Source organism: Eutrigla gurnardus (genome assembly GCF_963514095.1).
Source record: "Eutrigla gurnardus genome assembly, chromosome: 22".
Taxonomy (NCBI): domain Eukaryota; kingdom Metazoa; phylum Chordata; class Actinopteri; order Perciformes; family Triglidae; genus Eutrigla; species Eutrigla gurnardus.
The window spans coordinates 10,182,581-10,210,113 of record NC_139933.1 but is presented as its reverse complement, the minus strand read 5'-3'; the positions used below and the strand labels follow the sequence as shown (position 1 = coordinate 10,210,113).

At 42.0% G+C, this 27,533-nt stretch overlaps 5 protein-coding genes across 7 annotated transcripts; 3 read left to right on the top strand and 2 right to left on the bottom strand.

Annotated features, from left to right (window-relative positions):
* Positions 1-244: 244 nt before the first annotated feature.
* syt5b (synaptotagmin Vb) lies at positions 245-4,846 on the top strand. The gene is made up of 9 exons (XM_084040651.1): positions 245-517; positions 1,276-1,479; positions 2,420-2,595; positions 2,689-2,787; positions 2,875-3,042; positions 3,247-3,414; positions 3,607-3,724; positions 3,891-4,024; positions 4,124-4,846. Exons 2-9 carry the CDS (start codon positions 1,281-1,283, stop codon positions 4,331-4,333), a joined length of 1,272 nt encoding a protein of 423 aa, XP_083896777.1. The 5' UTR covers positions 245-517; positions 1,276-1,280; the 3' UTR covers positions 4,334-4,846.
* A 228-nt stretch (positions 4,847-5,074) lies between these two features.
* dnaaf3l (dynein axonemal assembly factor 3 like) lies at positions 5,075-8,042 on the top strand (the record flags this gene model as incomplete). The annotated part of the gene is made up of 12 exons (XM_084040646.1): positions 5,075-5,153; positions 5,433-5,515; positions 5,753-5,859; positions 5,947-6,040; positions 6,215-6,369; positions 6,448-6,648; positions 6,774-6,896; positions 6,972-7,094; positions 7,176-7,320; positions 7,433-7,547; positions 7,694-7,768; positions 7,901-8,042. Exons 2-12 carry the CDS (start codon positions 5,434-5,436, stop codon positions 8,040-8,042), a joined length of 1,362 nt encoding a protein of 453 aa, XP_083896772.1. The 5' UTR covers positions 5,075-5,153; position 5,433.
* A 66-nt stretch (positions 8,043-8,108) lies between these two features.
* On the bottom strand, positions 8,109-13,490 carry LOC311033323 (troponin T, slow skeletal muscle-like). Of its 2 annotated transcripts, none has more exons than XM_084040653.1 (13): positions 13,147-13,490; positions 10,723-10,752; positions 10,614-10,627; positions 10,501-10,527; positions 10,205-10,223; positions 10,021-10,093; positions 9,814-9,930; positions 9,610-9,687; positions 9,415-9,528; positions 9,215-9,324; positions 8,986-9,076; positions 8,594-8,634; positions 8,109-8,322 (listed from the first exon to the last, which is right to left on the bottom strand). In XM_084040653.1, the coding sequence occupies exons 1-13, from the start codon at positions 13,353-13,355 to the stop codon at positions 8,277-8,279; spliced, it is 969 nt and encodes a 322-aa protein (XP_083896779.1). In that variant the 5' UTR covers positions 13,356-13,490; the 3' UTR covers positions 8,109-8,276. The 2 variants fall into 2 exon arrangements, with proteins under 2 accessions (XP_083896779.1, XP_083896780.1); XM_084040654.1 differs by having other exon boundaries at positions 8,110-8,322; positions 10,036-10,093.
* A 213-nt stretch (positions 13,491-13,703) lies between these two features.
* Positions 13,704-16,280, top strand: LOC311033326 (lymphocyte antigen 75-like). Its single transcript, XM_084040656.1, has 6 exons — positions 13,704-13,777; positions 14,332-14,374; positions 14,461-14,838; positions 15,460-15,792; positions 15,914-16,011; positions 16,145-16,280. Exons 2-6 carry the CDS (start codon positions 14,341-14,343, stop codon positions 16,235-16,237), a joined length of 936 nt encoding a protein of 311 aa, XP_083896782.1. The 5' UTR covers positions 13,704-13,777; positions 14,332-14,340; the 3' UTR covers positions 16,238-16,280.
* LOC311033311 (carnitine O-palmitoyltransferase 1, liver isoform) lies at positions 16,203-26,995 on the bottom strand. 2 transcript variants are annotated; one of them, XM_084040635.1, is made up of 19 exons: positions 26,878-26,995; positions 25,362-25,507; positions 24,689-24,828; positions 24,066-24,237; positions 23,592-23,693; positions 23,110-23,247; positions 22,847-22,924; positions 22,578-22,685; positions 22,017-22,104; positions 20,569-20,764; positions 20,281-20,466; positions 20,090-20,195; positions 19,887-20,003; positions 19,089-19,253; positions 18,751-18,879; positions 18,422-18,577; positions 18,205-18,315; positions 17,848-17,940; positions 16,203-17,573 (listed from the first exon to the last, which is right to left on the bottom strand). In XM_084040635.1, exons 2-19 carry the CDS (start codon positions 25,500-25,502, stop codon positions 17,451-17,453), a joined length of 2,349 nt encoding a protein of 782 aa, XP_083896761.1. In that variant the 5' UTR covers positions 25,503-25,507; positions 26,878-26,995; the 3' UTR covers positions 16,203-17,450. The 2 variants fall into 2 exon arrangements, with proteins under 2 accessions (XP_083896761.1, XP_083896762.1); XM_084040636.1 differs by lacking the exon at positions 22,017-22,104 and adding an exon at positions 21,412-21,496 and having other exon boundaries at positions 26,878-26,994.
* Positions 26,996-27,533: the final 538 nt, after the last annotated feature.

The window sequence follows — 27,533 nt, the reverse complement described above, 5'->3', positions numbered from 1 at the left end:
GTTGTTGCTAGATTGACGACTGACTGAGGACAGCTATGCTGAGGGGATTAGTGAGGGGCCGGACGCACTACAATCTCTTCAATTCAATGGATAAACCGATCGCCACTGCCATGTTTAATCAGTCTGATGAACAGCGACTTTTCCTACTCGAGGAGAAGCCTTAAGTTGAACAACGTGTGACAATTTAACAGCATAAAGTTGATATAAGAAAGTTGACGGTTGCTCTTTATGCATCTTCATTCAGAGACGTACAGCAACAGATGTGTTGTCAGCATTCTAATATCGGGAGGAGGGGTGGGGGGGATTAAGTCGCAACGCTGCTCTAGTGATTTGCCAGCGCTTTAGCTTTGATAGAAAGGGTTGTGGGGAGCCTGCCAGTCAGATTCAGAAGCATACCTAAGGAACGATGGTTGTGTGAGGGCTACAACAGCTAAAAGCGACAACAAATGCTCTTTGGACTAAAAGTTGTACGAAAAGCTCTGTCGGCATAGAGGGAATTAAAGGGACATATCAACAGGTGAGATACATATTTGTAAGATTTGAAACATTTCTGTTATGATTAAGAGAACTAGAATACTTCATCTGTTTTTGTTTTTATAATAAAGTCCACTTGAAGGACTGGCTAAACTCTTTTGACTTTTATGTTAATGATTTGCCTCTAGTTTCCTATAAATACAAAGAGAGCAATCCCCCCTTATAAACAGCTGAGGAAGAAAGAAATCCCTAGAAATGTGAATAGACGGCAAAAGTGTTTTAAATTCAGTCGGCATCCTCTTCTTTTAAAAAGCAGCTGGAATTAGATAAATGTGAAAATTGCATTTGAGAACGTTCTGTGATTACAACAAAATGTTACTTTCCATGTACATAATATTCTTTAAATTATGTTTATTATTTTTAATAATATTGGGATGAATATTCATCAAAACTAGAAATGCAGGAGACCAACCCCGACTTATTTAAGCTTTGAGGGGGGATTAATACTGTAGCGCCACAGTTTAATCTAGTTACTTGCAGAGACGGTGACGAGAGGAAAATGGGGATGGGACAAATGGGGAAATAAAAGCGAGGGGAGATGACAGAGAGAATGGGAGTAACAGAGGGATTAGGGTCAGCCATGTTGAGCATCTGGCTTAGAGATGTCCTATGCTCTTCAACTGTACTGCAAAGCATGGACATAGGGATTACACAGCGCACAGACGTAGCCGTGTTATCACTCACTGTAGGAGCCAACAAAACAGACCACTAATAACGGCACTGCTTCTAATGTTTGGACAGCTGACATGAGGTTGGCCGGTGTTGGGGTCCGGGTCCGAAGGGCTGCGGAGGCGTCTGAACCGGAGCCAGAGGAAGCAACAGAACCGGTTCACCATGAGCACTCCCATGCAGAACACCATGAGCACTCGCATACAGAACATCACCCTGGCCACGACTACAACCACATGAAGGAGAAATTCATGAATGAACTTGGTCATCTGCCAAGTAAGCCACATCTAGAGTTTTAATGTCTTATTTTGATGATATTAACTGTATAATTCTAGGTTATTATTTGAGAAAATACAATAAATATTGCATATTGCATTGACCAGTGTAGTCTAGCTTTCTTAATGGTTCAAGATATTGTGTTTGTTGTTTTTTATGAAACATTCAGCATAGTATTGAGAATGATTTTATAGGAATAAAAGCCCACAATGAACTATTTTCAATGTTAATGTCCATGAAATCATGTGAAAGTTTTGTTTTGAAAGTGGAAAAAAGTGCTTAAGGAATTGTTTTTCGGTTTAATTAATAACTACTGCTGAGTAAGGCAGGGACTGACTGAGCCGTGCTGCTGAGGACTGGTTGGACAGGGCCACTCCCAGCTTAGTCTGTGTTATTATCTGATTGAGGAGAAGGGTGTTGCTGACAGCGCACTTACATGCTCAGCAAACCGTCCCTAGATAAACAAGTGCTTGAAAACTTAAAGGCAAGGAATGCATTTAAAGAACCCTCACCGTTGCAAGAAGCACCATATTTTATTTTGATGATATTACGTATTATGTCTTTGTTTCTGTTGCCAAGCTTTGGAAAAATCTGTTTATTTTTCAAAAATATTATTGCAACTGAATTAGATTATAGGAGATTTATGAAAGTGGATTTTTATTTGATGTAATCTCAAGATGTGTAAGATTTAAATCCTCTTGAAAATCCCGAAGCATAAGACTTTTATAAAGCCCTTGATAGTGTTTAAAAGTTAAGGTCTTTTTTGTTTATTTTATTGATTTTTGTATTTATTACTGTTGTTTGGGGATGGGGTTGGGATTATTCCACATAATAGACACCAGGGAATCAGACATCCACTGCTTTCTGCCATAACAAGGACACTACCATTTTGCATATAGTGAATACTGATGAGTGAATTCACCTTCTATTTATTTTGCAGTTCCCGCGTGGGCAGTAGCAGCCATTGTTGTAGTGGTCCTGGTTTTGGTGGCATGCTTCATCTTCTGTCTTTTCAAGAAGTGCTTCGGGAAAAAGAAAAAGCCAAAGAAAGTGAGAGAGAGGAAGACAGGTCGCCGCAAAAAGGAAAAGGAAGGTGAAGGAGAGGCTGGAGAAAAGGTATGTGATTTCCAGTAACACATTATTGTATCATCTTACCTAATCTAGACCGTCGTGATGAATATCCAAGCCACTGGTGTTTTTATCTGGCAGGAGGGGGAGACGAAGAAGGAAGGAGAGGAAGAGGAGAAAGAACAGGAAAAGTTGGGTCGGCTGGAGTTCTCATTAGACTACAACTTCACAGATGCCCAGGTAGGTCCTGTGTGACAACAAAATCACCATCAGTTGCATGATAAACCTCCACTTATCTTTCTGATCCTTGTTGTCTTTCCTCTGAAGCTTATAGTGGGCATCCTCCAGGCTCAGGACCTCGCTGCCATGGACATGGGGGGAACCTCAGACCCCTACGTCAAAGTCTTTATTTTGCCAGACAAAAAGAAGAAATATGAGACCAAAGTTCAGCGCAAGAATTTATGTCCCGTCTTCAACGAGACTTTCATCTTCAAGGTACCACATGCCTGACATTGTGCCTTGATGTTTGTCTTTATGTTTCTGTCCCAGCTTGTGTTGGTGATCCAGGTTGTTGATGACATCATTGTTTTCTTCATTAAATGTCTGGATTTGTAGATTTGATAACATGTAATACAAAAGTGTCTCCCCTCTACTTTCACCTCTTTTCCATCTTAATGCTGTAATAACCTCTCTTTCTAGATTCCATATGCGGAGTTGGGCGGAAAGACTTTGGTGCTGCAAGTTTTCGACTTTGACCGTTTCTCCAAGCATGATATAATCGGCGAGATAAAGATACCCATGAACAGCGTTGATTTGGGCCAGCCAATGCAACAATGGCGAGATGTAGAGAGTGGTGAAAAGGAAGAGGTGCGATATATTGTATTATTGTTATATTGCGTGTATTTATATTTACCAACTTAATAATATAATTTATTATTTGACCTGCTTCTCAAAAGAAAGAACAAATCTTGATAATCAGCATTTTATGAACATAGAATTTTTTTATAATCATTTCAATTTGATGGGACTTGATGGTAATCCATATTCTTTCCCTTTCAGCAAGAAAAACTGGGCGATATTTGTGTTTCTTTGCGGTACGTACCCACGGCTGGAAAACTGACAGTAAACATCATGGAGGCAAAGAATCTGAAGAAAATGGATGTTGGTGGTTTATCAGGTAATTATTATTATTATTATTATTATTATTATTATTATTATTATTATTATTATTATTATTATTGAATTATTATTCAATAGCATTCAGCTCTCTATTTGCAAAAGCCCTGGAAGTAAAGAAGCCCAACAAAACACAACTATGTCACCTTCTTTTCCTCTTCCATAAGATCCGTATGTGAAGATTGTTCTGCAGCAAAATGGGAAACGGCTTAAGAAGAAAAAGACGACAGTCAAGAAAAACACACTCAATCCTTACTTCAATGAGAGTTTCAGCTTTGAGGTGCCCTTCGAGCAGATACAGGTTGGCTGTGTTTTCATGTAAATTATCAATTTAAAATGAAACACTCTAAAGTATATGGGGGAATGATTTGATAACGCAATTTACTTTTTTGTCTTCCAGAAAGTGCAGGTCGTCCTCACAGTGTTTGACTACGATAAACTTGGGAGCAACGATCCCATTGGAAAGACCTTCATGGGTTATGGGGCGACAGGAGTTGGCCTGCGCCACTGGTCAGAGATGCTTGCCAATCCCAGACGCCCAGTAGCCCAGTGGCACACTCTCCTGCCAGAAGAAGAAGTCGATGCGGCAGTCAAAGCAAAACCTCGTTAGAGTCATACTTTGTTTGAGTACCAAAAACTGACGATATGTTACTTATTGTTGATTCGTGATGTTCTAAATTTGCATGTTCTGTTTTCCATTTTGTCTCTTTTTGTGTGTGTGTGTGTGTGTGTGTGTGTGTGTGTGTGTGTGTGTGTGTGTGTGTGCGTGTGTGTGTGTGTGTGCGTGTGTGTGTGTGTGCAAGTGATGCACAGACAATCTTTTTGATATTTGGTTGTAACTGGCTTCCCCCATTAACCCGATACTGTAAACCAATATGACTTTGTATTTGTATACTTGGACACTTATCTGTAAATGTGCATCTTTAGTGTATGCTCATACATGGGCCTATTAAAATGTGGGAAACATAATGTTTGAGTTACTCTATGTTCTGAAAGGTTACTCTGGAGACATGGCAGAGCTTTGTGCATCTCACGGCATGTACACTGGGTCTTTTTGTAGTGATGTGGTGCAACAGAGTCCTGAAAAATGTTTGTTGTAATTCTCTTCTATATTAAATTAAATGCAGATTGCAAATAAACCTACAACGGATAGTTTCACATCAATTCGCCAATCTCACTCTTGCCCCTTTAATTACATTAATACTATTAATTATACAGTAAAGTTTCACCATAATAATCCCTCCAAAAATCTAAAAAGACAGGAGTATACGTAGACTACAAATCCAGCCACACCACCACCGGTGGATAGCGTTTCCCATTTAGAAACTGTTGCCTGGTAACTGAACCCAAACTTTCTGTTCAGGAAGTTAGCTGCAACTTCTCTGAGCTGCCTGTCTGTTGTCTGTGTGGCCATTTATCAGCATATTGAGGTAAGACATGGCTTTAAAAAAAAACTCACAATAAATGTTCCTTTGGCCAAGTACGGGTAACTAACGCTAGCTAACTACTTTTGAGTAGTACTCAAGTACTCTTAGCTAGCGTTAGTTAACGTCCCTGCTCAAACTAGCTAAGCTAACGTCAAGCGAGCCAAATGGCACTCCGTCAAAACATTAACACCGCTCTTTTAGATCACATTCACGTTACCCTCGTTGGTTGAGCTCCGACGTGAACCACGAAGGTGTACCACTTAACTTTTTTCTTTGTTACAGGATGAGCGCCGGACGGACACCCGAGGGCGCTGGCTGCATCACCTGGTGGGGCTTCAGTCCTGCGCGCGACCTGCTGAGTGCGGGTGAGAGTAGCTACAGGTGCACGTGGATGTGGGTGATTCTCCTAAACACGTGAATCAGATCGAAATGATCTTCACCTAGAACCAACATCCAAGCGATACTTCATGTACATTTTGTTACTTTTGTATTTTTACAATTTTGAATGCAGTACTTGTATAGCTTATTGTGTGGTTCTCTCTCTCTCTCTCTCTCTCTCTCTCTCTCTCTCTCTCTCTCTCTCTCTCTCTGTCTCTCTCCAGGCCCTGTGAGACTTGAAGGGAACATCAACATATTACTGGTTGGCAGTGGAGATCCACGACATATCTTGAAGACCATTTCTGGTTTGCAGAACCAAGAAAGCCTTCATGTGAGCCTTTTGGGCCTCATAAACTGTCACATGACCCCCCATGGCAAATTAATAAACTGCAAAATGCTTCTCTCTGCTGTGCTGCAGGTGTGGGTGATAGAAAATAGCATGGAGGTGGTGGCTAGACAGCTGCTGCTCCTCTACCTGGCACTGATGCCAAAGGAAAGCATGGGAAATAATGGTGGGTGGGATTTTATTAAAGCATTCACATCATAAATGATCACCAAAAACAACATTAATGCAGATTACCAAGAGCGTGTTCTAGTCCTGTGTAAATAGTCCTGAGGTAACTTTTGTTCTATAAATAAAATTTAATTGAATTGAAGATTACTGTATCGTATTTTGGGGTTTTCAGAGAAAACAGAGGTTTTCCTGGAGGTGTTTGGGAACGGTGAGATCCGCAGTCAGACAGAAGAAACACTGAGGCGTGCAGCATCACAGCTCTCTCTGTCTGTTACCGAAACACTGGAGTCAGCCGCGCACCCCTGTCTGAACACAGCTCTTCTTAAGGTACAGTAATTTGTGTTTCTTTGAGAGCTTCTGATAAGTCTTGTTCAGTCTTAGTCTTTCACTTTTTGAATTCTACAGTTCAAGGAGCGAGATGAGCTGGCCGGGATATTCAAGTCGTGGCTCCAGCCTCGGCCTTCTTCATCTTCCTCTGAGCGTGCTGCCCCTCTCTTAATGCCCGAAGCCTGGGATTATCGGGTCAGGCAGCACCTCGGAACGCGCTACGACTCCAAGAAGGCCTGCTTCGACTGGGACCTGACGATGAAACTGCACGAGAAAGGGGTATTTCAATATTCTGTGTGCTCTTGAATCAAATTGGCTCCCCTAATTGGCACTCAGAAATGATTTATAGAAGGACGTTTAGAGGTGTTTATGTTGCGCTGAAGGATGGCTTTCTATATCTGCAGTGTGGCGTCATCAACAAACAACAATACACACGATGGAGGGAACGGGGTTTGGCTTTTGAAATGAGGGAAGGCTCCTACCAAATAACCAATCCAAGTTTGCTCTCTACGAGAGTGTTCCGTCAGGTAAGTGTTTGTCTGTTTTCCTGTGCGATGTCTTAATAACTACAATGATACCAAGGAACTGTGTGTGTGTGGCAGAAAGGGGGGAAAGTGGCTGTCAGGGGCTACTGGGGGGACATCGTTTCCAGTCCTTACCTCTCCTTTGGCATTGAAACTGACGACAAGAGCCTGCTGAAGACACAGAACGGGCAACACATCAAGGTGAGAATATACAGTCGTAGTTACGTCTCCACATCCCTTTTTATAGCATATTCATGTCCTTTCCTTTCCTCACATCCACAGACAGCCCAGGATATCTCCTTTGTAAACATACAGGACTTGTTCCAGTCCCTGTCCAGCAGACGGGGCTGCCCCACCACGTCTCAGTCAGACGCAGAGGCAGCGGAGCCATCCCCAGAGGCTGACCGGAAACCCGTCACCACTAATGGTAAATTGGCTGTGAGTAACACTAGCAGCTGAAGCCTGTTCTGATGGTCCAGCACACGGAAACCGGTAACCATGTGTTAAGTTTGCACTGAATTCTCTCAAATCCTCCTCAGACTTGATATGTCTGGATGGGATCTCTGTGACCTTCCTGCCTATGGACTCGCTTTGCAAACTGCCAGAGAAACAGAAATACTCCCAATTCTTTAACACCATCTACATCTCTGCAAGGTGAGAACTTTCTTTTCATATTCTCTTTAATGCAAACATAGTAAGCTAAGCTAGAATAGGACCCCACCACCATATCGACTGTAGACTATGATTACTGCTCACCATGTTTCTGTGTTTTTGTTTCCCTCTCTGTCAACGCTGTTAAGCTGCGTGCACCAGTTGGGCCCAGCAATGAGACAGATTGCAGCACCAGACGCTGTGCTCATCGTGGAGTTGGCCAAGTGAGGGTTTTTTTTCTTCTTGTTACCATGGTAACACTACATTCACCAAGAATTTGTGTACATGATTTCTCCTCGTTTGCTACTTATCCCGTCCTTAAGTTGCCATTTCTTTTGTGTCATCGTGCAAATCAGGTACATCTTGGATCTGAACAAAGAGCGAATAGCCGGCTTTGCAGAGAAAGTGGCGAGCGTCGCTCTGGAGGCTGGATTTGAGCCGTGGCGGGATGGGACGGCTGACGACGTCCACGCTGTTTTCATACCACAGCGGAAGTAAAAGAGTCATTTTCCAAGATTTTATACAGACATCATTTATTTTTCCTTTATATCGACATTAACCGACCAATAATAATCTAATTTCAGAAAAATGTCCATTTTATGTATACATACATTGTAAGAATTACAGCAATTTGCAAGTGGATGTATTTCAATAAACGCCACACAAAATGGCTGTAATCCTGAATTCTGAAACTAGCGTAGCGTCTTCTTGTTTCATAGCGCCTGTGTGGGTTCACTTCCAGCGTCCTCCAACCTTCCCCTTACCGTGGACCTTTTTGCTGCATTGAGACAAGAAAAGAATGGAACGTAAATTATGAGCAGCTGTAGTTTGCACAGAAACGACAAACAACGGGAATAGATATCACTTTAATCGCTCATTTCTTATATGCGTGCATTATGTGGCAAGCGTTAAGATCTGTGAGTTTGGCTTTTCCTTTGTTAGTGTGACTTCATCTGTGGTGTCTTTGCATAGTCGATTCAAAGTAGTAGTACACCATGTTCTGCATTTTGGGGGGTGAAGGTTGTGTCACGAGGAGCAGAGTGACTCACAATTTCTGTGCGTGTTGGATTCTGTTCAGGAGGACATTGATCTGGAAGAAAAATCAAATAGATTTACTCAATTCAATTTTATTTATAGTGTCATAACAGAAGTCATCTCAGGACACATTGAGCAGGACTAGAATACGCTCAAGATTTCCAGAGTCAATACAATTTCAAAGTCCCAACATCACCCAGGAGCAAGCGTTACAGCAACAGTGGTGAGAAAAACCACTGTCGTGCAGCCCAGGCCCTTGGGTTCCAACTGCATTTGGTGTAGCAGTATAGTAGGAGTAGCATTAGTGCAGTAAGCAATAGTATCAACAGTAGTAGTCCATGGCAGCAGGCACAGCCTCATTAACCATTTATGAAATGCCAGTTTTGTGTATAACTAAGTGACTCACCTCGTACTTCTGCTTCTTCGTCTTCTCAGTCAGGTCAAATTTCTCTGACTCCAGCTGGTAGATGCATTCCCACATCTCCTTGGCTCGCTCTCTAAAACAGAGCAGCATTGACAAGTTGAGATGAAAAGAAAAGCCCTTTTTGAAAAAAAAAAAGTATGCACCACGCTTACCAAGCAGGCATTCCTACAACATGGAGCCCAAATCTACAAGCTAACCCCAATGGACTGACCTCAGGCCGTCCTCTCTCAGGGTCTCAATACCCAGTGGCCTGCGTCGCTCCCCCAGGGTCTTCTTTTTAATTTCCCTCGCAGTTTGCCTTTTGCCTCGCCTCTGCTCTGCCTGCAGGAAACAAACACAAGTCGCTTGCTTGAAGGATCACGTGAACTCACCACACAGCGACACACCTGCCTGCAAACGGCTCGTTCTGACCTTGGCCAGGAACCCTCCAAAGTGAGCCCCCATGTTGGAGAGCACTTTCTTCTTCTTGGCCTCATCCTCTGCCCTCTTCTTCGCCTCTTCGTCCTCTTTCCTCTGCCTCTCCTCCTGAGGAAGTCACATTCAGACGGATCACTGCGGTTTTGAATGGCTCGTTTATGGTTTCGTTGCACGTTATGCGATCATTACCGCGATCCGTGTCTGTCTGTCCCGCTCTTTTTCAGCCCTCACACGTTGCTGCTCAGCTCGTTCTGCCCGACGGTTTTCCTAAGAGTGAAAAACACGTCAGTTGGACTTTTTTTTGCACACGGCTCGAGTTTAATAGCGGCGTGTCCCGATACATTAGGAACTAATGCACAAACAGTTGGGGAGACAGCGTGGGAAATGCATTACGATCCTATCTTTAAGTCCAATCAGCTCCTCTTCCTCTTTCTTCCTCTGCTCAAAGTGGACATCAATCAGGGTCTGCAGCTCCAGCAGATCTTTCTCCATCCTTTTCCTGTGGATATCCTAACAGAGACCCACGGATACACAGATCAGGATTCACTGGACGGGCTGTTGTTGGTGCTGTAATCATGTAAATGTGCCTTTAACAACAACCTTGAACGAACATACATCAAAGTCAACCCTCTCTCCCTCTGGGATTTTAGGGGCAGCGAGCTGTGTGACCGGCCTACAAAATAAAATGACGGCACGTAGACATGTGTACAATCAGATTTGACTGCATTTAGTGGTAAAACTTGACAGTAAGAATTGGTTTAGCGTGTTTCCATGTCAGGCTTACTTGTATTTGGGGCGTTCGTCTTCAACATGACAGCCAGAACAGCAACCAAAAAAAAGGAATCAGTTTGTTGTTGTTGTTGTTTTAAACAGCCGTTAGATTTGAACACACAACAGAGGAAATGAATAGGCAAAAAGTACAATTTGATTATAAAACCCACAGTTCATGCCCACATGTCCTGTTACTGTGTAGGGGGGATTAAAGGTTTAATATTTCCATTTAGATTTGAATTTAAGTTAAAAGTTCCTGGAAAAATATGCAAAGGTCGGTTAAATCAACATAGCCTGACACGATCTCACCTCCCTCTCCCTGCTCCTCGTCTTCCTCTGGAGAAAGAAGGCGCGACACAGTGATTGAGTTCAGGGAAACGATGAAACTGTGACTTTATTAAGGAATGTGTGAATGTCCTTACCCTCTTGATGGCCTCTAGGTAAAAAAAAGAATTGAAAGAATACTTCAGACAACAGAAGCTCAAGTATTGTAAACGAAAAGTCTCTAAATTAGAAATAAGTGAGACTCACCCATGATCTTCAAAATCAGACATGGTGACACTGAAAAAGGAAACCATGAACATAAAAATGAACACTGTTGTAAAGATGTAACACTATTAGCCCAATATATAATAAGCAATATAATAAGAGAATAACACCATTGCAGAATACATCCCAAAAGATCACAAACTCAAGAGCAACACATTTAAAGCTTTATGTCGTTTTTGGAAGAAAAAAAAAAAACAATCTTCCACCGGCAGCTAAAAAGCTTGATTCATAATCAATAAAACGCAGCCGCCCTCCATTTAGCTCTATTTGGTCTAGACAGGTATGGTACCTTCCTTGAGATCCTGGAAATATTTCCTTGTAACTGTTTTATTCTCGATCAGGTTGCTGGACTTTATGTTCCTTCTCTATTTGTGCTACACAACATTTTTTAGTAACTTGAAAAATGGAGGAAAATGAGGATAAATTAATTGTGCTATTACTTTGTAGATGCCGCCATGTGGCCACAGTCTTCGCTGTTCAGCAAAAGTTACATAGTCTCATTTGTATTTTGCACATTTATGAACACATAATTAAAAAAAAAAGATGAAAACCGGAATTCCTGGCATGGAGATACTTTAAATCCAACACTAGACCTTCAATTAATACGTCTGCATGGCGCTCCAGATACGTTCCTGTCTCCAGATAGTGATTTATGAGATGATGCGTTACATGTTTGACACATGCCGGTGCTTTAGCACAGAGAATAAGATCAATCAAAAGGCCATTCTAGATGATCTCGGAATAGAAGAGGTCAGAGGGACTATTAGGTCGGGGCGGTGTCCTGTTACCCAGGATAAGAGTGAGGCATTAGCTAGCCAATCTCCAAGAGAGAATGTGGGATGAAGAGATTAAGTTGGTTGGCTGGCTGCTATTAACACCAGCCAAGTCCTCTATTATCATTTGATCTGCTCGCAGTCTCGCTGAACCGAAGGGATATTTAAATGCTGCGAAGTCCCATAAATATTTTATTTCATCCCTCTCCTCACCCGAAAAGTACATACTGTATATCAGTGGGGCTTGTGACAGGAGATGTGGAATTATACATTAACAGAGTACAAAGTCAAAACCAGAACAATTGATTTCTTCGGACGCACCAGTAATTGACAAATTTTTAAAAATGACAAGTTCAACTGGAAGCCCGCCCAGACCGCCTGTCTTTCAGCGTATTAACGTAGATCAAGCACCGAGGCCGTCCGAGTCTCTCAGATCCTGTCATAGTTAGTTTTTAGCCCAGTTCTCAGAGCGTGAGCATGTGAATCTGAATAAACACGGCGCACAGACAAAAGGCAGATGAGGGATTGGGATTGGAATTCATCCCATCGTTTGGCTGTTTAATGGTTCTGGCCAAACCGACTGACACAGATGGGCAACGAGAATAACTCATCATGAGGGAGCTTTCCTCATTTCAGAGACACACGTTTATTAACAGCCACCTGAATATTATTGTAATTTACTGGGAAATCTCAGAGGTTTCAAAGACGCCAAAAACTGCATTGATATTTTTCATATTTCACTCAATGTCAAACCAGCAGATACTGGATATGTTGTCTATGGTATTAAATTAAAGTTTAGACAAATCATCCAATCAGTTTCAGCATCTTTGACAGTTATTTATCTCTGCTACAGTAAGTGCAATAACTAATCATTTCATTCGGGCACGTGCGGGCAGCAAAAACAAGCTGCGAACACAGTGACATATTAGCACCTTTTATGTTAATATGGCCATCTCGCTGCCCTTTACACGTCCACGGAGCAACATCAGCATTCATTTGGAGTCGTGCATCCGGCGGTATTCACCCTTCTTTTAGCTATGGTTTTGGTCTCCACCACCTCCTGAGTTTAATGCTCCACTATGCTCGCTGATCAGTCGCTAACTTATCGTATCTGTCTACTGATTGGGCAGGTACAACCTACAGGGGATTCAAGGAGGGGTTTTTTTTGTTGTTGTTCTTTGCTCTTGAATCACAACATTGAAGGTGCGAGCCCAAAAATCAAAACAATGAGCTAAAAGACTCCAAAAAGCTCCGTAGTGCTGAGAGAAAATGTAGCTTTAGTGATAATTCTATGTGCGGTCATCAACATCACACAGATGGTCATTTGATCCAAAATTATTAGAAAAAGTATTGATTATAGCAGCTTTGAACAAACTCATTTTACAGTTCACAAACAATGCTATGTAGTCAAACCTGAGGGTGTGCACAGGTTTGTACAAATACATACAGTAAAGCATACTAATAGTGCCAAATAAAAACGATGGAAGAAAAATGGGAAAAAAAGCCAAAACAGAAACCGCTGCTTCAAGGTGGTCACTTAAATAATATATATTATATCGCAATAATGCCAGCAACGTTGAGGAAGAAACACCTTGGCTTAGAGAGGAATAAGTGGAAGCACGCAGAGGCCTACCTGAACCGCAACAGAGAAGGATGTCTCACTGATGATGAACACGGGTACCAGCCAGAGGGGAGAGGGGCTTTATATAAGGGGTCCTCCGGGGTGACAGAGAGTTGACTTGAGAGGTGATAAAATGTGTGTGAGCATTGTGTGTGTGAGGCAAGATTTAGAAAAGAAGGACGGGGGACCGGGTGTGGATTATTGGCGGCTTTTGTGAGCATAAGCTGAAGTCTGACGGGCAGGATAATGAATGAAGGGTTTGTTGCTGACCTCACAGCTGAAACAAGACAGAGAAAGACAGGTGGCAGAAGATAAATAGAGACAGGAAAGGAGGCAAAAACTAGCCAATTTGTGTCAGGACACAAAGAGATCCTGTGTACGGTCCCGGATGGAAAGACTAGGTAACAGATCTTTATCGTTGAATAAACTATATCTATTCATGTCAATAGGCGACAGCCAGCTGTAAATACATACAGCTTCATGCAAATGCTTTTGTGAAATGCAAATGTCCTTGTAAAAGTGAAATGCAAACAGCATTTCCATAAAGACAAATATGAAAGAGCTTGAGACGACCACAACACACATAAAGATTGAAGGAGAGAAAGAGTAACAACCTGCAGAGTACCTTTTACAGTAGCATCAGGTAAGAAGAATATTTTGGCTATGGAGAATTATTTAGAAGATCTTATTGTAGATGAAATACCTGAAATTGTGGTTGTTTTAGGGTAATAAAAAAATGATATTTTGGCTTTGTAGAGAAGTGGATGACATCAATATTTTTAAAACCCTGAAAGGAAGTATTTCCATTCATTCGACCATAAATTAAAAATCAATAATGCTTTCTTTCTCTGTTTTTATCATTTCGGACAGCATGAGAAAATGTGTCACTCTTCACATCATATTACTCATACTCATTATTGGTCAATCAGACAGTTTTCTTAATTAATAATTCAGTCCATAAAATGTAATTGGAGACATTTGTTACTATTGTCCAAGATTTTAGAAGTCAGCAAGTAAATGATGTGATCAATTTATCTAACTAAATTTTTCTTTCTTATACATGGTTTTCTAAAATAATTTCAACTTCTACCCTCAAAGGAATCTTCACTGGTGTTCGATAACATTTCAACAGGTTAACAAGCATTAGAGACATAAACCTCCACTTTATTTGTATAACAATTTTTTGATTTCCCATAGGAAGAAAAAATGCTTCATCTGGCAGTTTTGCTGCTCGCTTCAAGTAAGTATCTTTGTGAAAAACAGTCATATCCAAATATAAGGAGAATGCCTGATTTATATGCTGCTCTGGTGGGTGTTCGTCTGCAGGTTGCATCACTTTGGGTTCACACATTCATCGAGACTATTACCTGATAAACATGCCTAAGAGTTGGGCAGAGGCCCAGAGTTACTGCAGAGAGAACCACACGGACCTCGCTACCATCGGCACTATTGCTGACATGGAGAGGTTGACGAGCTTGACAGAAGCCAGTGGCATTAACAGTGAAATCTGGATTGGTCTGAGAGAGACTGGGGCGGCGTCCTGGCTGTGGTCTTTAAGAGAAACTCAGACCAGTCATGGATTAGCTGAATACACTAACTGGTTCAGTTCACCAAATTCCTCCCACCACTGCGGCGGCATGAGGGATGATGGGAAATGGCTCAGTGCCCTCTGTGAAACAACTCTTCCTTTCGTCTGTCAGGGAGGTAAGGTGGCTTTAATTTGGAAAAATAAAAAATGTATACATTGTAAATGTATTCTTATATCAAAATCCAATATTTTTCCAACCAATATCATGACATCCATCTATGATCAAAATATCTCAAATATCAATATCAGATCAATAGCCTATCTTGTTTTCACTCAGAAATAGGGGTACAGAAGCTAGGTCTGGAAATGTCCTGTCAGCTGGACTTTAAAGGTGCTGTGTGTAGGATTTGGCGACATCTAATGGTGAGGTTGCAGATTGCATCTAGAGCCAACGTTTGGTTTGTCCATCCTGTGCTACTGTAATATCATATATGTAGATATAAATCACATTCAGGCGATAGACAACATACTTACTATATTCCATCTGCCAATAAATTGTTGTTGACATGATTGGAATTGCAGCATATTTTGATTCTTTAATAAAAAATAAAAACAATCTGTAACTCTCCCAACTTTATATAACCAACATAATAAATGAGAGGATTCTGGACTATCTCTTTAATGCACCCTTAAGCGCAGCAGCAGCAGCAGCAATTGAAATTAACAGCAACTCAGTGTGCTTTATCCTCCTCTTCAAACGTTTTAATCTCTACAGTACATTTTTGCAATATTCGCAGGCTCTGATGGGTTGCATGTCGTTCTTCAAGCGAAGTCATGGAGGGAAGCCCAAGAGTACTGTCGAATGAACGATTCCGACTTGGCCAGTGTGAGGAATCAGGCTGAAAATCAGGCCTTACAGCAAATGATTCATGAAAATGTGGGCATGCCGTCCTTGATCTGGATGGGTTTGTTCAGAGATGAGTGGAAATGGTCGGACCAGAGTGACAGTTCCTTCAGGTTCTGGGATGTCGCTCAGCCAAACGATGATGGATCCTGTGCATTGTATAGACCGTCCGCCAAGAAGTGGTACGACAGAGGTTGTACGGCCGAATTTCCCTTCTTCTGTCACGGTGAGCAAGTTACAGCCTGATTCCATCAAGTACATCATCTTTTTATTTGATTTAAATGCCATCCTCAACGCGACCGATTTAACAAAACAAACCTGAAGTATATTCAATGTTTTATTTGTAGGTTTAGTCACAAAGAGGAGAAAATCAATTGTGACCTTGGAATTGGAGTCATCCTTAGACATGAATGACCCGGCCGTCAGTGAAGCCATTTTGAACCAAGTAGGTTTTTTTGTCTACTCTAAAATGTAAAGTGACAAGAAGTTGTCTTCTCACTACCAGTGTCCATAGGCAGTAGTAACATCATAACCAGCTGATTTGAATAAAGCTGTGGTTTTTTTTCTTGCTTCCATAGCTCCAACTAAAGAACAAGGGGGTGAAGCTTCAGTGGAGAGTCCAGCCTGATGGGAAGATTTTCCATAAAAAAGAATCTAAGAAAAAGCAATGAAGCTGTTAGAACGACGTGAAGTTACTATGAAACGACCTGCAGTCCAGATGTTTTGGATCCATTAAGAGTTATTGCTAAATCGGTGGAGAACTCTTTGAATACAACACAAGTCTTTGTTTTTCTGTAAGAATTACTTTATGTTCTCCCATAATACTGCATTACAAAGGCTGACCATAGTGTAACAAGAGAGGCTCAACTGAAAACATAAAAGGCAATAATTGATGAAGAATAAGAGAGGAATCTGTGTCAAATGTAGCTTGCATTGTTACTGTGCTTCTTCAATAATAATAAGCAATAATAAAAACACTTACAAAATATATTTTTAGATGACAGTTAAATACCTGGAGTTCATTGCACTCCAAGTTATTAACTTTCTAAGTTTGAAATGCTTCTGACCGATGAATGAAAAGCTCACCTACATTATTTTGTATTATTTTGAATGTGTTTAAAAATGCCAAATAAAGAGTTATTTCCTGGATGAGCCGGTGCCGAATGTAATACCAGTCAGCCAGTGATGCGTACTTATGAATTTAATAGAGCTATCATTTCACTACATGTATAAACAGCCTGGCACTCTCAGCACAGCATTACAATCATGTGTGTTTGTAGAAAGCAGATTTATACAGAATGAGTAAACACTGAGAAGTCACAGACTCCTAAGATTTTGAAATGCGTGGCGTCACTGTTTACGGTAATGTTGCATTCAGATGGCAAAAAACTGAAATCCCCAAAACTGTCCTGCATATTTGCTCTCTGTGCTAACGTGCGACATTTTTCCAAACAAATCCAAAAACAGAAAAGCAGTGGCACACTTAACCGTGTCAAAACATACTGCACTTGAATTCTTATTAAATTACTCCCTGCAATAACGAGTGTTAGGAAAGTCTCCCCTAACGTTGAGTGGTGCAATCCATACTGGCCTTTTTTATAATAACATGGCACAATATTAACTTATATTTTTCCAATGGTTTGACTGTTAAAATAGACTGTACTTGAATCACACTTTTCCTCCTCACACACTTATCACACAGCTAATATACACGCACAAATACAGATGCATATCAGTAAAAACATTTGACCAGTTTCCTTGTGAAACTGTCCCTTGAATACGATCTGGCTGGCTATAAAATCCCCCCCCCCCCCCAATGCACGATGCAACATTTATGCTTGCACACCTGTCCCTTCCCAGCATCCCTTTTCCCTGAGTAACCGCCTACAGGTCTTTCTTGAACTCGGGCCACTTCTCTCTCTGCCTGAGCTCTGTTTGGTTGGGGCACAGCAGCTGTAGCAGGTCACACAGGGCTTTTCTGATCTGAGCACCGAACTTATGGGCACCCTGGAGGGGACACACAGAATAACGAATAAGGAGAGAGAAATGTTTATGGGAGATAAAAAAAGAACATTCTATAAATATTCATCCGAATAACTTTAAGAAGCTCTGCTTAAAACACATTTTTTTTTCTCATTATTGTCATTAATAGATGAACTCTCTGCCTCAAAAATACACACATCTTGTCTACTCTTTTGAAAATTTAAAAATTGCAAGGTGATGCACAGCATAAAAATAAAAATCCTATTACAAATAATACGACTTCTTTTATTGAACTCACGGTGTCTGGACATGAGTGCTTGCACGTGACATGGAAGTTTAATACGTTCTCTCCCAAAGTGGAGTAGCACACCCCGTAACCGTCATCGGCCACCTGAAAGAGATGTAGACGATATTTATACTCATGGCTCAGTACCTGGAGCCGAGCCGCTTTTAAAAAACAAGTACCTGCCTTGTATGTACAAGAAATACTTCAAAACAAATAATAAAAACAATGGAATGGTAAAGCATCTCTCAAAACTCCAGCAGCCACTTCACGATGTGAAATGAAAATGTACTAACATAGACACAGCTCGTAAAATGACATGCTTCAACCATCATTTAAGTAGTTTTATGACTTTGTATATGAAACACTGACCGGTCCAAAGCCTCCTCCACAGGACACATATTCTGGGTAGTTGACAATGTCAAACATCTCCACTTGCATTGGTGTCTGACTGGTGGACAGCCGCCAGGGCTCAGACAGCACCTGAAATACCCACAAGAGGCCTGTGCATCAGTTCGCTGAAGTCGATGCTGTACTGTGAAATACTTATCAAATAGAAATATAAAAATGTCAAAGGAAAGAAATGAACCTCTTTCAAGAAAGGGGACTCCACTCTGAGGTATTTGGACACCACATAGAGGCAAAAGAGGTGTCTGTCGATGCCAGCTCCAGTCATACCCATGCGGTACAGATACTGGTGCTTTTCTGTCGCTTCCTGGAACAAACGCCTGCACACATGTGCTGGCTGGCGAAGAGTAGAATAGCACATATCAAGAATAGACACTGTGATTTATGCAATGAAAGCAGCCACAAAACATCATCATTTGCAATGCAAATTTAATTTCATCAAAGAGCCTTTTATCATGCACATTTGAGTATCTCTCCATCTATCTATACACAAATAAACATATATATCACCTCTCCTCCCTCCAGCGCTCGGACAAAGGCACTGCTCTCACTGGTACAGGAGCGAACAGTCTCGGTTCTGCCCTCCTTGAACAGACGGGTCATGCAGGCTTCGTACGTTAAACAGAATCTCCCCTGGTCCTGAAATGAAAAAAAAAAAATTAAAAATAAAATTAAATGTCCATAGGTGATGTAGTGTCTCTCTCTCTCACACACTCTCACACACACACACACACACACACACACACACACACACACACACACACACACACACACACACACACACACACACACACACACACACACACACACACACACACACACACACACACACACACACACAGGCTTACCCTGTAGTATGCCAACTGAAGAGCCATCTGAATGAAGGCATCTGGACTGACTCGACACTTCTTGATCTTTCCTTTGCCAAATTCTTCAAAGGCAAACACGTTGACGTCCACGTCGTCAGCCAGAGCCTGGGCCACGGCCAGAGACTGGGAGATCTGCTCCTCGCACTGAGACAGACAGATCCAAACAGTTAACACTTTCAAAAGTTGTTACAAATGATGAGTCAGCTTTTACCAAACACACAAACACATGAACATGAAATACAGTATACATGTATAAATTAGTTACACACTTGTCTTTTCAATCCATGTGGCTATTTTCAAAGTGAACACTCAAACTGGTTTACACTGTGGTTTAAATAATCTGTGTACAACGCTGTGCAGTGTGTATGAAACTGAAACCTTAAACAAATGGTTTGACAGTTTTGCAAACACACTTATTTACTTTCTTGCTGAGTATTATTGATTGATACTAACATGTGGAGGCTCTGGGAAATAATTGCACCAGGCCAAAAAATAGTCCAGCACTGTGAAACCACAACATTTTGTTTTTCATTTTGATTGGTATCGAGATGGTAAGATATGCTGGTAGGTGCAACTTTGGACCTTTGGACAGAGCCGAGCCACTTGTTTCCTCCTGCTTCCAGCAGCTAGCTAAGCTAAGCTAGGATAACTGTACACAGCAATGGTTCACAAGCAATGGTCCATGAGAAGGCAATATGGATCATTGCCGATATGGGAGAAAGAACCTGTGTTCTTTAGCTAAAAGAATTAAGGGAAATGTGTGATTGGATGACTTACTTCTGGAGGAATTTCCCAGTTCAGCTTCTGTGGTTGCGGTAACGATGAATCCACCTCTCCTTTGCAGTGACCCTCTGCATTGTAACCGAGCTGGAAACAGTCAGTGGACAAGACGTACTGAAAACACACAACGATTATAAGTGACAGCCTCTCAGAACCAGATGACGCCAGTATGGAACCTACTTCTCTTTCATGTTCCTTACCTGCCACGCATGTGATAACACTGGTGCATCGGCCCAGGAGTGCTCTCCATTTAAGCCCATTTTTCCATTCTTGAAGTAAACAACTGTGAAGGACTTGTCAAACCACCTGTGTGATGACCAGCATGTGGAGTGAACAACATGACATTAAAAACGTGTTCCACAAGACAGTGGTGGGTTAAGTGTAACATTACCTGTCATAACATTTCCCATGCAACAAGGACTTGGCGTATGAATCTAATCTAGTGGGGTCGTCTGCCATCCCGCCCTGTTCTTCATCCTCCAGGGTCACAAAGAAGGCCGCTTTTTCAATGTAGTCCAAGGAACGTTTATTGAGCCCACTGCTGAAATACTCCATCCTGGCTTTAGCCCAAGGAATTCTGAGAAACATTTCATATAGATTGAGTGAATAACATTACATTAAGGATGCGGCTCATTGTCTAGTCCCTGTGAATTAAGCACTGTCGTCTTGACAAACTGACCTGTCCCCGGCGGTCAGGGCCCCTAGTTTGGCCTCTCCTGTGGATGGAGGTGAAGGGTCATCCAGGATCCTCTGAATTTGGAATTCAATCTCCCTGGGCGTCAGGAGTCTGCCCGCCTGGTACATCCTCAGACGAAAGTAGCGCCCCCTGTGGTACACCGCTATGTAGTCACTGTCCTGCCAATGTTGTACAGTGTCTTCGCACGTAAAAGAAAAAGAAAATGTGAGTCAAAGGGCATGTCATAGAAACATAAATCACAGATTTCCTCTGGCATCGGTATCCTTCACATTCACGTCTTGATTGATCGTTTTTGGTTGGGATTGCAGCTCCCAACAACATGTCCTTCCGACATCAATTGGATCAAATGACACAACACACAGGCAGATAAATGTTCTAAAGAAACGGTACTCATGTCAGGATGTTATGTGGAGATACACAGGAAAGACTCTACTCTACCAAACATCTTAAGAAGACCACAAAGCTGAACGACTAAGGTCGGATCCACATGTAAACACTCACACGGGCACACATTTAACTTTGCTGAATTCAGATGAACAGGTTGATTGACCTCTCCTACCCTGTGCTAACAGGATGACACCAAACAGATAACTTAAGGCCCATAAAGAGATACTGTAGGATGCGCTACAATACTGAAAGCAAGAATTCACTTTGTGTTTCTAAGTGTGACTATCAAAATGTTGGCTCATTAACGTAATGGGCAGGGATCATTTCCTATATGAGACAGGGATGTACAGTAAAAAATGTCAAGCACATTTCTCCTGTTATCATATTGGTTTGACCTTTAGAAATTTAAAACTGGGCCAGTTAAAGTATAAATAATACCTGTTAGTGTTCCAGGTATTCGACAAGTGTCAAACATCCGCTCAAACTGATAGGAACAGCAAGGAACTGCAGACCTCAACAACCACTGAGCAGGATAGAGAAGGATGGGCCAGGGGGGGAAAAAGAGTGAGGGAGAGAAAGAGGATGTTTGGGAGAAACAGAAAGAGGTCCCAGGAAGGGAGGAAGGAAAAGATGAGTAAACAAAATGTGTGGGCAGAAGAAAATAGACATTAGTTAGAGACAGGCCGTTGCCAGCAACCCAGACCTGCGATGAGACCAGAAGGGAAGGAGAGACAGATGAGAGATGACAGGACGGATGGCCTGTACGGCAGACATATTATGACTCAGCGAATCATGGCACCTTGCTTCTTGAGACAATACACACTAATGCAAACACACACACACACACAATTTTCTATCCCACGCATAATCTCCAGAGGGCTCAGACACCTTCAGTATGCCTCATCGTCTCTGAAGCAGTGGTGTGTTGGCATGGCTCACTTATAGATAATGTAATATCACGTGTCATGTGTCAGCACTGTGTGAAACATCACTTTGCCACAGCGTGTGTGTGTCTATGTGCGCGTGCATGTCAGTCTCTTTACCGGTCTCCTCCCCAGGAATGCGTGTGGTGTTGAATACCCTCTCACACTGAGCTGAACACAGAGGAATGCTAGTGCCTGGTATGCGGGTCTGGGAAACGGAGAGGAGAGGATGCAGAGCAGAGGAGAGCAGAGGGGGGCAGCGGAAGGAATGTAGAATCGAGCAAAGATGAGGGAGAACGAGTGAAAGGAAACGAAGGGAAGTAAATCAAGCAAGTGAAAGAGAGCAGGAAAGGAAGGGGTGACAAATGAGCATGGTATGAGAATATGAGGGATTTGTCATCACATGAACATGAATACTAAATAAATCAATGGGGATGCACACGCTGGCTACCATAAACAGTCAAGACCCACAAACAGCGACGAACGGGTCGAGACACAATCGAATGTACTGATGGTCTCATACATTTCTGTTAATATTTTACCAAAACGTTCAAGTTCCACACAGAAATATCCCACAGTCTCAAAATTCAAAAGTCTTCTGTTGCCATAGCGAAGAGAGATGAATAATGAAAGCCTCTGTGTGCATGGGGGCTGCCGAGGTTGACGGGTGGCTAAACTCACGGGTTTCAGCTCTTCTTTGTTGAGTTTGCGGCGGTACAGGAAGTATGCGTGAAGGCTGTTGCCTGCCCTGGCCGCCTGGATGGGTGTGGGCGTCACGTACATGAAGTCCTGGGGAGAGAACGTGCATGTTGGAGAGAGTTCACATATCTCCATGAACAGCTGTGCACCATTTAAAGCCATGAAATAGAATTGTGTAACTTAATGCAATGCAAAGTGAGGTCTAGACCAGTTTAACCAGGGAATTTCTCAAACCAGTACGATTTTCTTACCATGCCATAATAGTTACTGTTCACCATTATTGGGCTCCGTCCTCGTAGGTAGACATATTCCTCCCACCAGTCGCTGACCTAAAGAATTAAAATACACACAATAAAACCTCTGTGATGGAGCTAACGTTATAGCCAACTGGCAGTGACTTACATATTCAGACAGGATAAATAATTGAAACCCCTTACAAAGACATACATTGTTAATGGAATTCGAAATGTCCTTTGCATGAGGCATTTAAGTGGCGTCGCGGTCAACCACTTACATAGTTGGTGGCCCAGAGAGCTTTGAGTTTGAGGTACCACTGCAGGCGGTTACCGAGGCTGCTCTCAAACTCCGCCGCCAGCTGGGTCATGCGTTCATATTCTGTATCGTCCATCAGCGGACGCACTGATTCCAAGTGCTAAAGGAAAGGTATGTGCAAAGAAGAAGAATAAGCATCATTCAGCAACAATAAAATGGCCAACATGCTTGTGAATCAGTTAATCAATAACAAATACCAAGGCCCACAGTGGTCTTCTACCATTACAACCACATCTACTTCTGATACAATATAAAATCTTCACGAAATACATCCAAATGTCCAATGCATCTCATTTTATAAGAGCAGATATCATGCTTTTTATACGTCTCTCAACTAGCTTGCAGATAGAATAGAGAAAATGATGAATGCGAGGAAACGATCCATCTGTTTCACAGTCGTTAATCAGCGTGTGGTCATTTCCTCTGCTTCGTGTGACGTCTCACCCTCTTCACTGTGTCCTTGATGGCAGGCAAGGGCAAGTTTGGCAATGAACCCTGGTAGCTGTAGAGCAGAGGCTTCCTGCCAGAGAAGATCCGCACCAGTGCCTGGAATAGAAACGCGGGCATTTGAAAACATTCAAGTGAGGACACTCCTGAGGTTTATTATATTTATCTGTTATTTTGTCCAGTAGATTTGTTAAATATCGTATATCATAAGAATCACATATAAAGATCAGTTTAAAAATCTAGTGAATAGATGATTCGTTATTCGACTTATTACCATTGAGGACAGCAAACAGGATGTTGTAGTATGGGAGGACATAAAAACTATGAAATATTACACTGTGCTAAATGTACTTCACATAACATTTAAAAGTGTCATTATTCAGGCTGCATACCAAAAATCACAGAACTTGAGGACAGTGAAAGGTATTGCTATTTTAACAAGAGGAAAAAAAAGTGTGAGACAACACTGACCACCCAGACTTTGGTGGTGTTGGACATCTTGCCATGCTTCTCAAACATCCAGCGATGGTAGGAGAGAAGCTGCTTCAGGCACATGCGCATAGTGAAGATGAGCAAGAGCCATAGCATGGTGCTGAAGAGCACTGCTGACACCAACGTCTGGCACTGGGAACTCATAGACTGGCTGGGAACGGTGGGAGAAGATGGACAGAGGGAGAGAATAGAACAGACAAACAAACAACAGATTAAACTAGATCAGTTTATCCGACTGGACATGAATTCTTGAGTTGTGGCCCAAAATATCTTTTGTGACATTTGGCCACCAAATTCTTATCAGTTCATCCTTGAGTCCGTTTGTGCAAGGTGATTTGACTAGAATGGCCCGGACGGAAAACATGAAAACCACCGTGCAGCCCCAGAAAAACTACTTTTATTTAAATTACAAGGGCTAGGGTCCCATTTCTATCTTTTCCAAATCAGTGCAGAATGACAAGAGGCCTATTGTAAAGATAAGGACGAAAAGAAACCACACTATACATCTATATACAATCATGGGAAGGAAACATTTTGTGTCTGGTGAATCAAAAGCTTAATCATTAACTTTAACCATTTCATGGAGTCACGAGATGCTTCACCTGACTGGCAGGTGCTCCTGTATCTTGGCTATGAGTCCCATGGAGGGGTCGGAGCGCGTGTACATAGTAGCCAGGATTGCTATGACGACAAAAAGCCAGGAGGAAGGACTAGCAGGATACACCCCCGTTATCACGCTGTTCTGTTGACGTGAGAGAAGAGAAATCGACTTGAAATCCAATTCTAAACTGATGTTTACACTGACAATTATGATCACTTTAAAGTAATATAATGATCAAAATATATTGTATTTATAGCTTTTCATGGCACTTTCATGTCATATATGTTGTGTAATTGTAAAGTCTTGTAAAGTCCAGACACTAACCCGATTAACATAAAAAAATCACCATAAATGTAACTGTTCATTTAAGTTAATCATTTAACACTGTTGCTTTCAGCCTGTGTCAATGTTTCAAAATCTGACACAATCAAATGTATCCCCTTTATTCTTTCAAAGGAGCACACTACAAACCTGCAAATTGAGAAAGAATGAGCGGAAAAGGTCAACACAACAAAATTCTTCAGATTCCTTAACATTAAGCTCTCACGCAGATGCAAGTGTTGACACGAAGAAAGGAGGAAGAGCAGCGTGTGATTATAGACGGGGACGCGGACACAGGCGTAGCATGAACAAACAAAACAGACAACAGGTTGTGAAAGACACAGTGGAGATACCTTGAGTCCAATGATACGCTTCTTCCAGGAGCGCACGCCGGAGAGGTAGATCTCAGTGAAGGCCTGGTGGGACAGCCGGAGATCAATCCCCTCTGGGGTGACTGTGAACTGGAAGGCCACCGCCTGGTGGGCTTCTGCCATGACGACTGTGCACGACGACAGCCACAGAAGGGGAGACAAAAGAGAGGATTTGAACAACCTAAAGGCAGAAAGTAAGTAGTGTTATACAAGGGAGTATTAAACATCCTGTTTGTGGTGTGTGGGGCTGGGATCACCCATACTAATGCATTTCCAGTGACTCACACACACATTACAGGGTTACTACAAGTTCTCCTTAAATTCAGAAAAAGTCTATAAGTGTATGTATATGTATATATATCAATAAATAAATATAAAAGTATTTTCGCTTTCTCATACCCTAGTCCTGAAACGACCTGGAAAAACACATCCATTATGTGTAAGAACATTTTCTCAAAAAGAGGCACATTATTTAGGTGTCAAATGCAAAGTCAGCTTGAAACTGATAGAGTTTGATAGGAAATTGCTGACTGGCTGCCGATGTGAATGGGTGTATTTATTTATGGCAATAACAGCTTCTCTTCACAGAGAATTGATTTTGCTCCACAAATAGGCTATGGATAATGCCCCGAGGTTGAGTCACTCTGACACTGGACTGCACCCCAGTCGAGGCCACGTCTGCTCTTGTTGTATGTGTCTAAAAACAAACACAAACAAACACATCATTCCCTCATCGACGTCCCCCGGTCCCATTGAGGTTCTGCTGTTTACAGTCCAAGGATCACAGTCCACTTTATAAAACGCTCGTCCCCCAACAATTTATAATGTAGCTCATCCTAAATTAAATCAGGAAGCCTGTCTTGGACTATTATGCTTCACTCATTCTCTCACCTGCTTTTTCTTAAGCAGTTTATGGTTAACTGGTATGTCAGTGGATCATATTAACACAGATAAAGCCCTTTACACCTGGACGTTTCCATTAGACAGAAGTTTAAAGCCACTGTAAGCCACTGCCTCATGTGTTGTCAGTGTTTTGTGAGGCAGGACTGGGAGGAGGCGTGCTATGTTTCACAAACAGATGCTGCTATGTAATCTCTATAGATAGATAAGCAAGCCAACAATTAACGTAAACAAACAAGATTACCCTTTCAGACATACAACAACACTATATTCAGCCCAAGAGCGGAGGGATATTGGGGATAGGGATATTCTGGCCAGCTAACACTTAGCTACATTGTAGTAAAAAAACAATACAACAAGAAACGTCCTGTTCAGCAGTAACGTTAGGAACCGCATTATTACGTATGTTTACCTCGCTAGCTGACGTGGTTACTAGCTAACTACAGCAGGTATGAAAATAAACGCTAGCAGCTACCAGTGCTGCTAGCTTCGTATATACGTTAGCTAATAACGGACACTCCTAACGTCCATGGAAAGATGCGACTGTTTGTGTCTTCAGCGCAGCGAACTACAAATGGTCTCCACCCTGTTGACATACCTGTTGTTGTTTACGAGATGCCGAGGTTTCTTGTGTGGCCGTTCACTTATGACGACGACAGTGTAGCCGGCGCAGAGGTGTCGGCCCTGAACAACTGTACTACAGATGCTCTCTCCTCCTGGATGCTGCCTTCAGCGACTGTGGGGAATGTCGCAATCACGCCGTGGTAGTGAGCTGTGTGATGACTGGGCTGTTGCGTTCAAGGGGCGGAGAGATGCCCATGTCAACATCTACCAGTAGGATGAATTGCAATGTTATAACGTGTGAATGAAACACATTAGCAAATCCATGGCATCATTTACCTGTTTCTTTCTTTTCTTTCTTTTTACAGTTAAGGGTGATTGACATGTGATTGACAGCTCTGGAAAAAGTAAGTAGATTTTGGCCAAAGGTTTCTTTTACCAAAATACTGTTCCCAAGGTGAATAATTAACTATAATGTTTGTTTTCCCCTTCACTTTCATCTGGTTTGTCCATAGACATGATCATTATTTAATTTCATATTATAACACATACTACGAATACAAACTGTATCCAGACTGTAGACCCTTGAACTTTTCAGCATTTGTGCATGATAAAAAAAACAGCCATGTACTTGTGACTTTACACTGGCGAAAGCTTATACTGAGACAAGAGGGCTCTCACATACAAAGGTTG

What these genes read in the sequence shown, in the direction of transcription:
- syt5b (XM_084040651.1), top strand. Translation starts at nt 1,281, where the DNA reads ATGAGGTTGGCCGGTGTTGGGGTCCGGGTCCGAAGGGCTGCGGAGGCG. An exon ending in AAGGAGAGGCTGGAGAAAAG is followed by an intron (nt 2,596 to 2,688) that starts GTATGTGATTTC and finishes TTTATCTGGCAG; the next exon opens with GAGGGGGAGACGAAGAAGGA. An exon ending in TGCCCTTCGAGCAGATACAG is followed by an intron (nt 4,025 to 4,123) that starts GTTGGCTGTGTT and finishes TTTGTCTTCCAG; the next exon opens with AAAGTGCAGGTCGTCCTCAC.
- LOC311033323 (XM_084040653.1), bottom strand. Translation starts at nt 13,355, where the DNA reads ATGCTCACAAAAGCCGCCAATAATCCACACCCGGTCCCCCGTCCTTCT. An exon ending in ACAGACAGACACGGATCGCG is followed by an intron (nt 9,529 to 9,609) that starts GTAATGATCGCA and finishes TGACTTCCTCAG; the next exon opens with GAGGAGAGGCAGAGGAAAGA. An exon ending in ATCCAACACGCACAGAAATT is followed by an intron (nt 8,323 to 8,593) that starts GTGAGTCACTCT and finishes GTCTCAATGCAG; the next exon opens with CAAAAAGGTCCACGGTAAGG.
- LOC311033326 (XM_084040656.1), top strand. Translation starts at nt 14,341, where the DNA reads ATGCTTCATCTGGCAGTTTTGCTGCTCGCTTCAA. An exon ending in AGTTTTGCTGCTCGCTTCAA is followed by an intron (nt 14,375 to 14,460) that starts GTAAGTATCTTT and finishes GTTCGTCTGCAG; the next exon opens with GTTGCATCACTTTGGGTTCA. An exon ending in GTGAAGCCATTTTGAACCAA is followed by an intron (nt 16,012 to 16,144) that starts GTAGGTTTTTTT and finishes TTGCTTCCATAG; the next exon opens with CTCCAACTAAAGAACAAGGG.
- LOC311033311 (XM_084040635.1), bottom strand. Translation starts at nt 25,502, where the DNA reads ATGGCAGAAGCCCACCAGGCGGTGGCCTTCCAGTTCACAGTCACCCCA. An exon ending in CATTCCTGGGGAGGAGACCG is followed by an intron (nt 20,765 to 22,016) that starts GTAAAGAGACTG and finishes TTACGTGCGAAG; the next exon opens with ACACTGTACAACATTGGCAG. An exon ending in CATGGGAAATGTTATGACAG is followed by an intron (nt 20,196 to 20,280) that starts GTAATGTTACAC and finishes GTCATCACACAG; the next exon opens with GTGGTTTGACAAGTCCTTCA.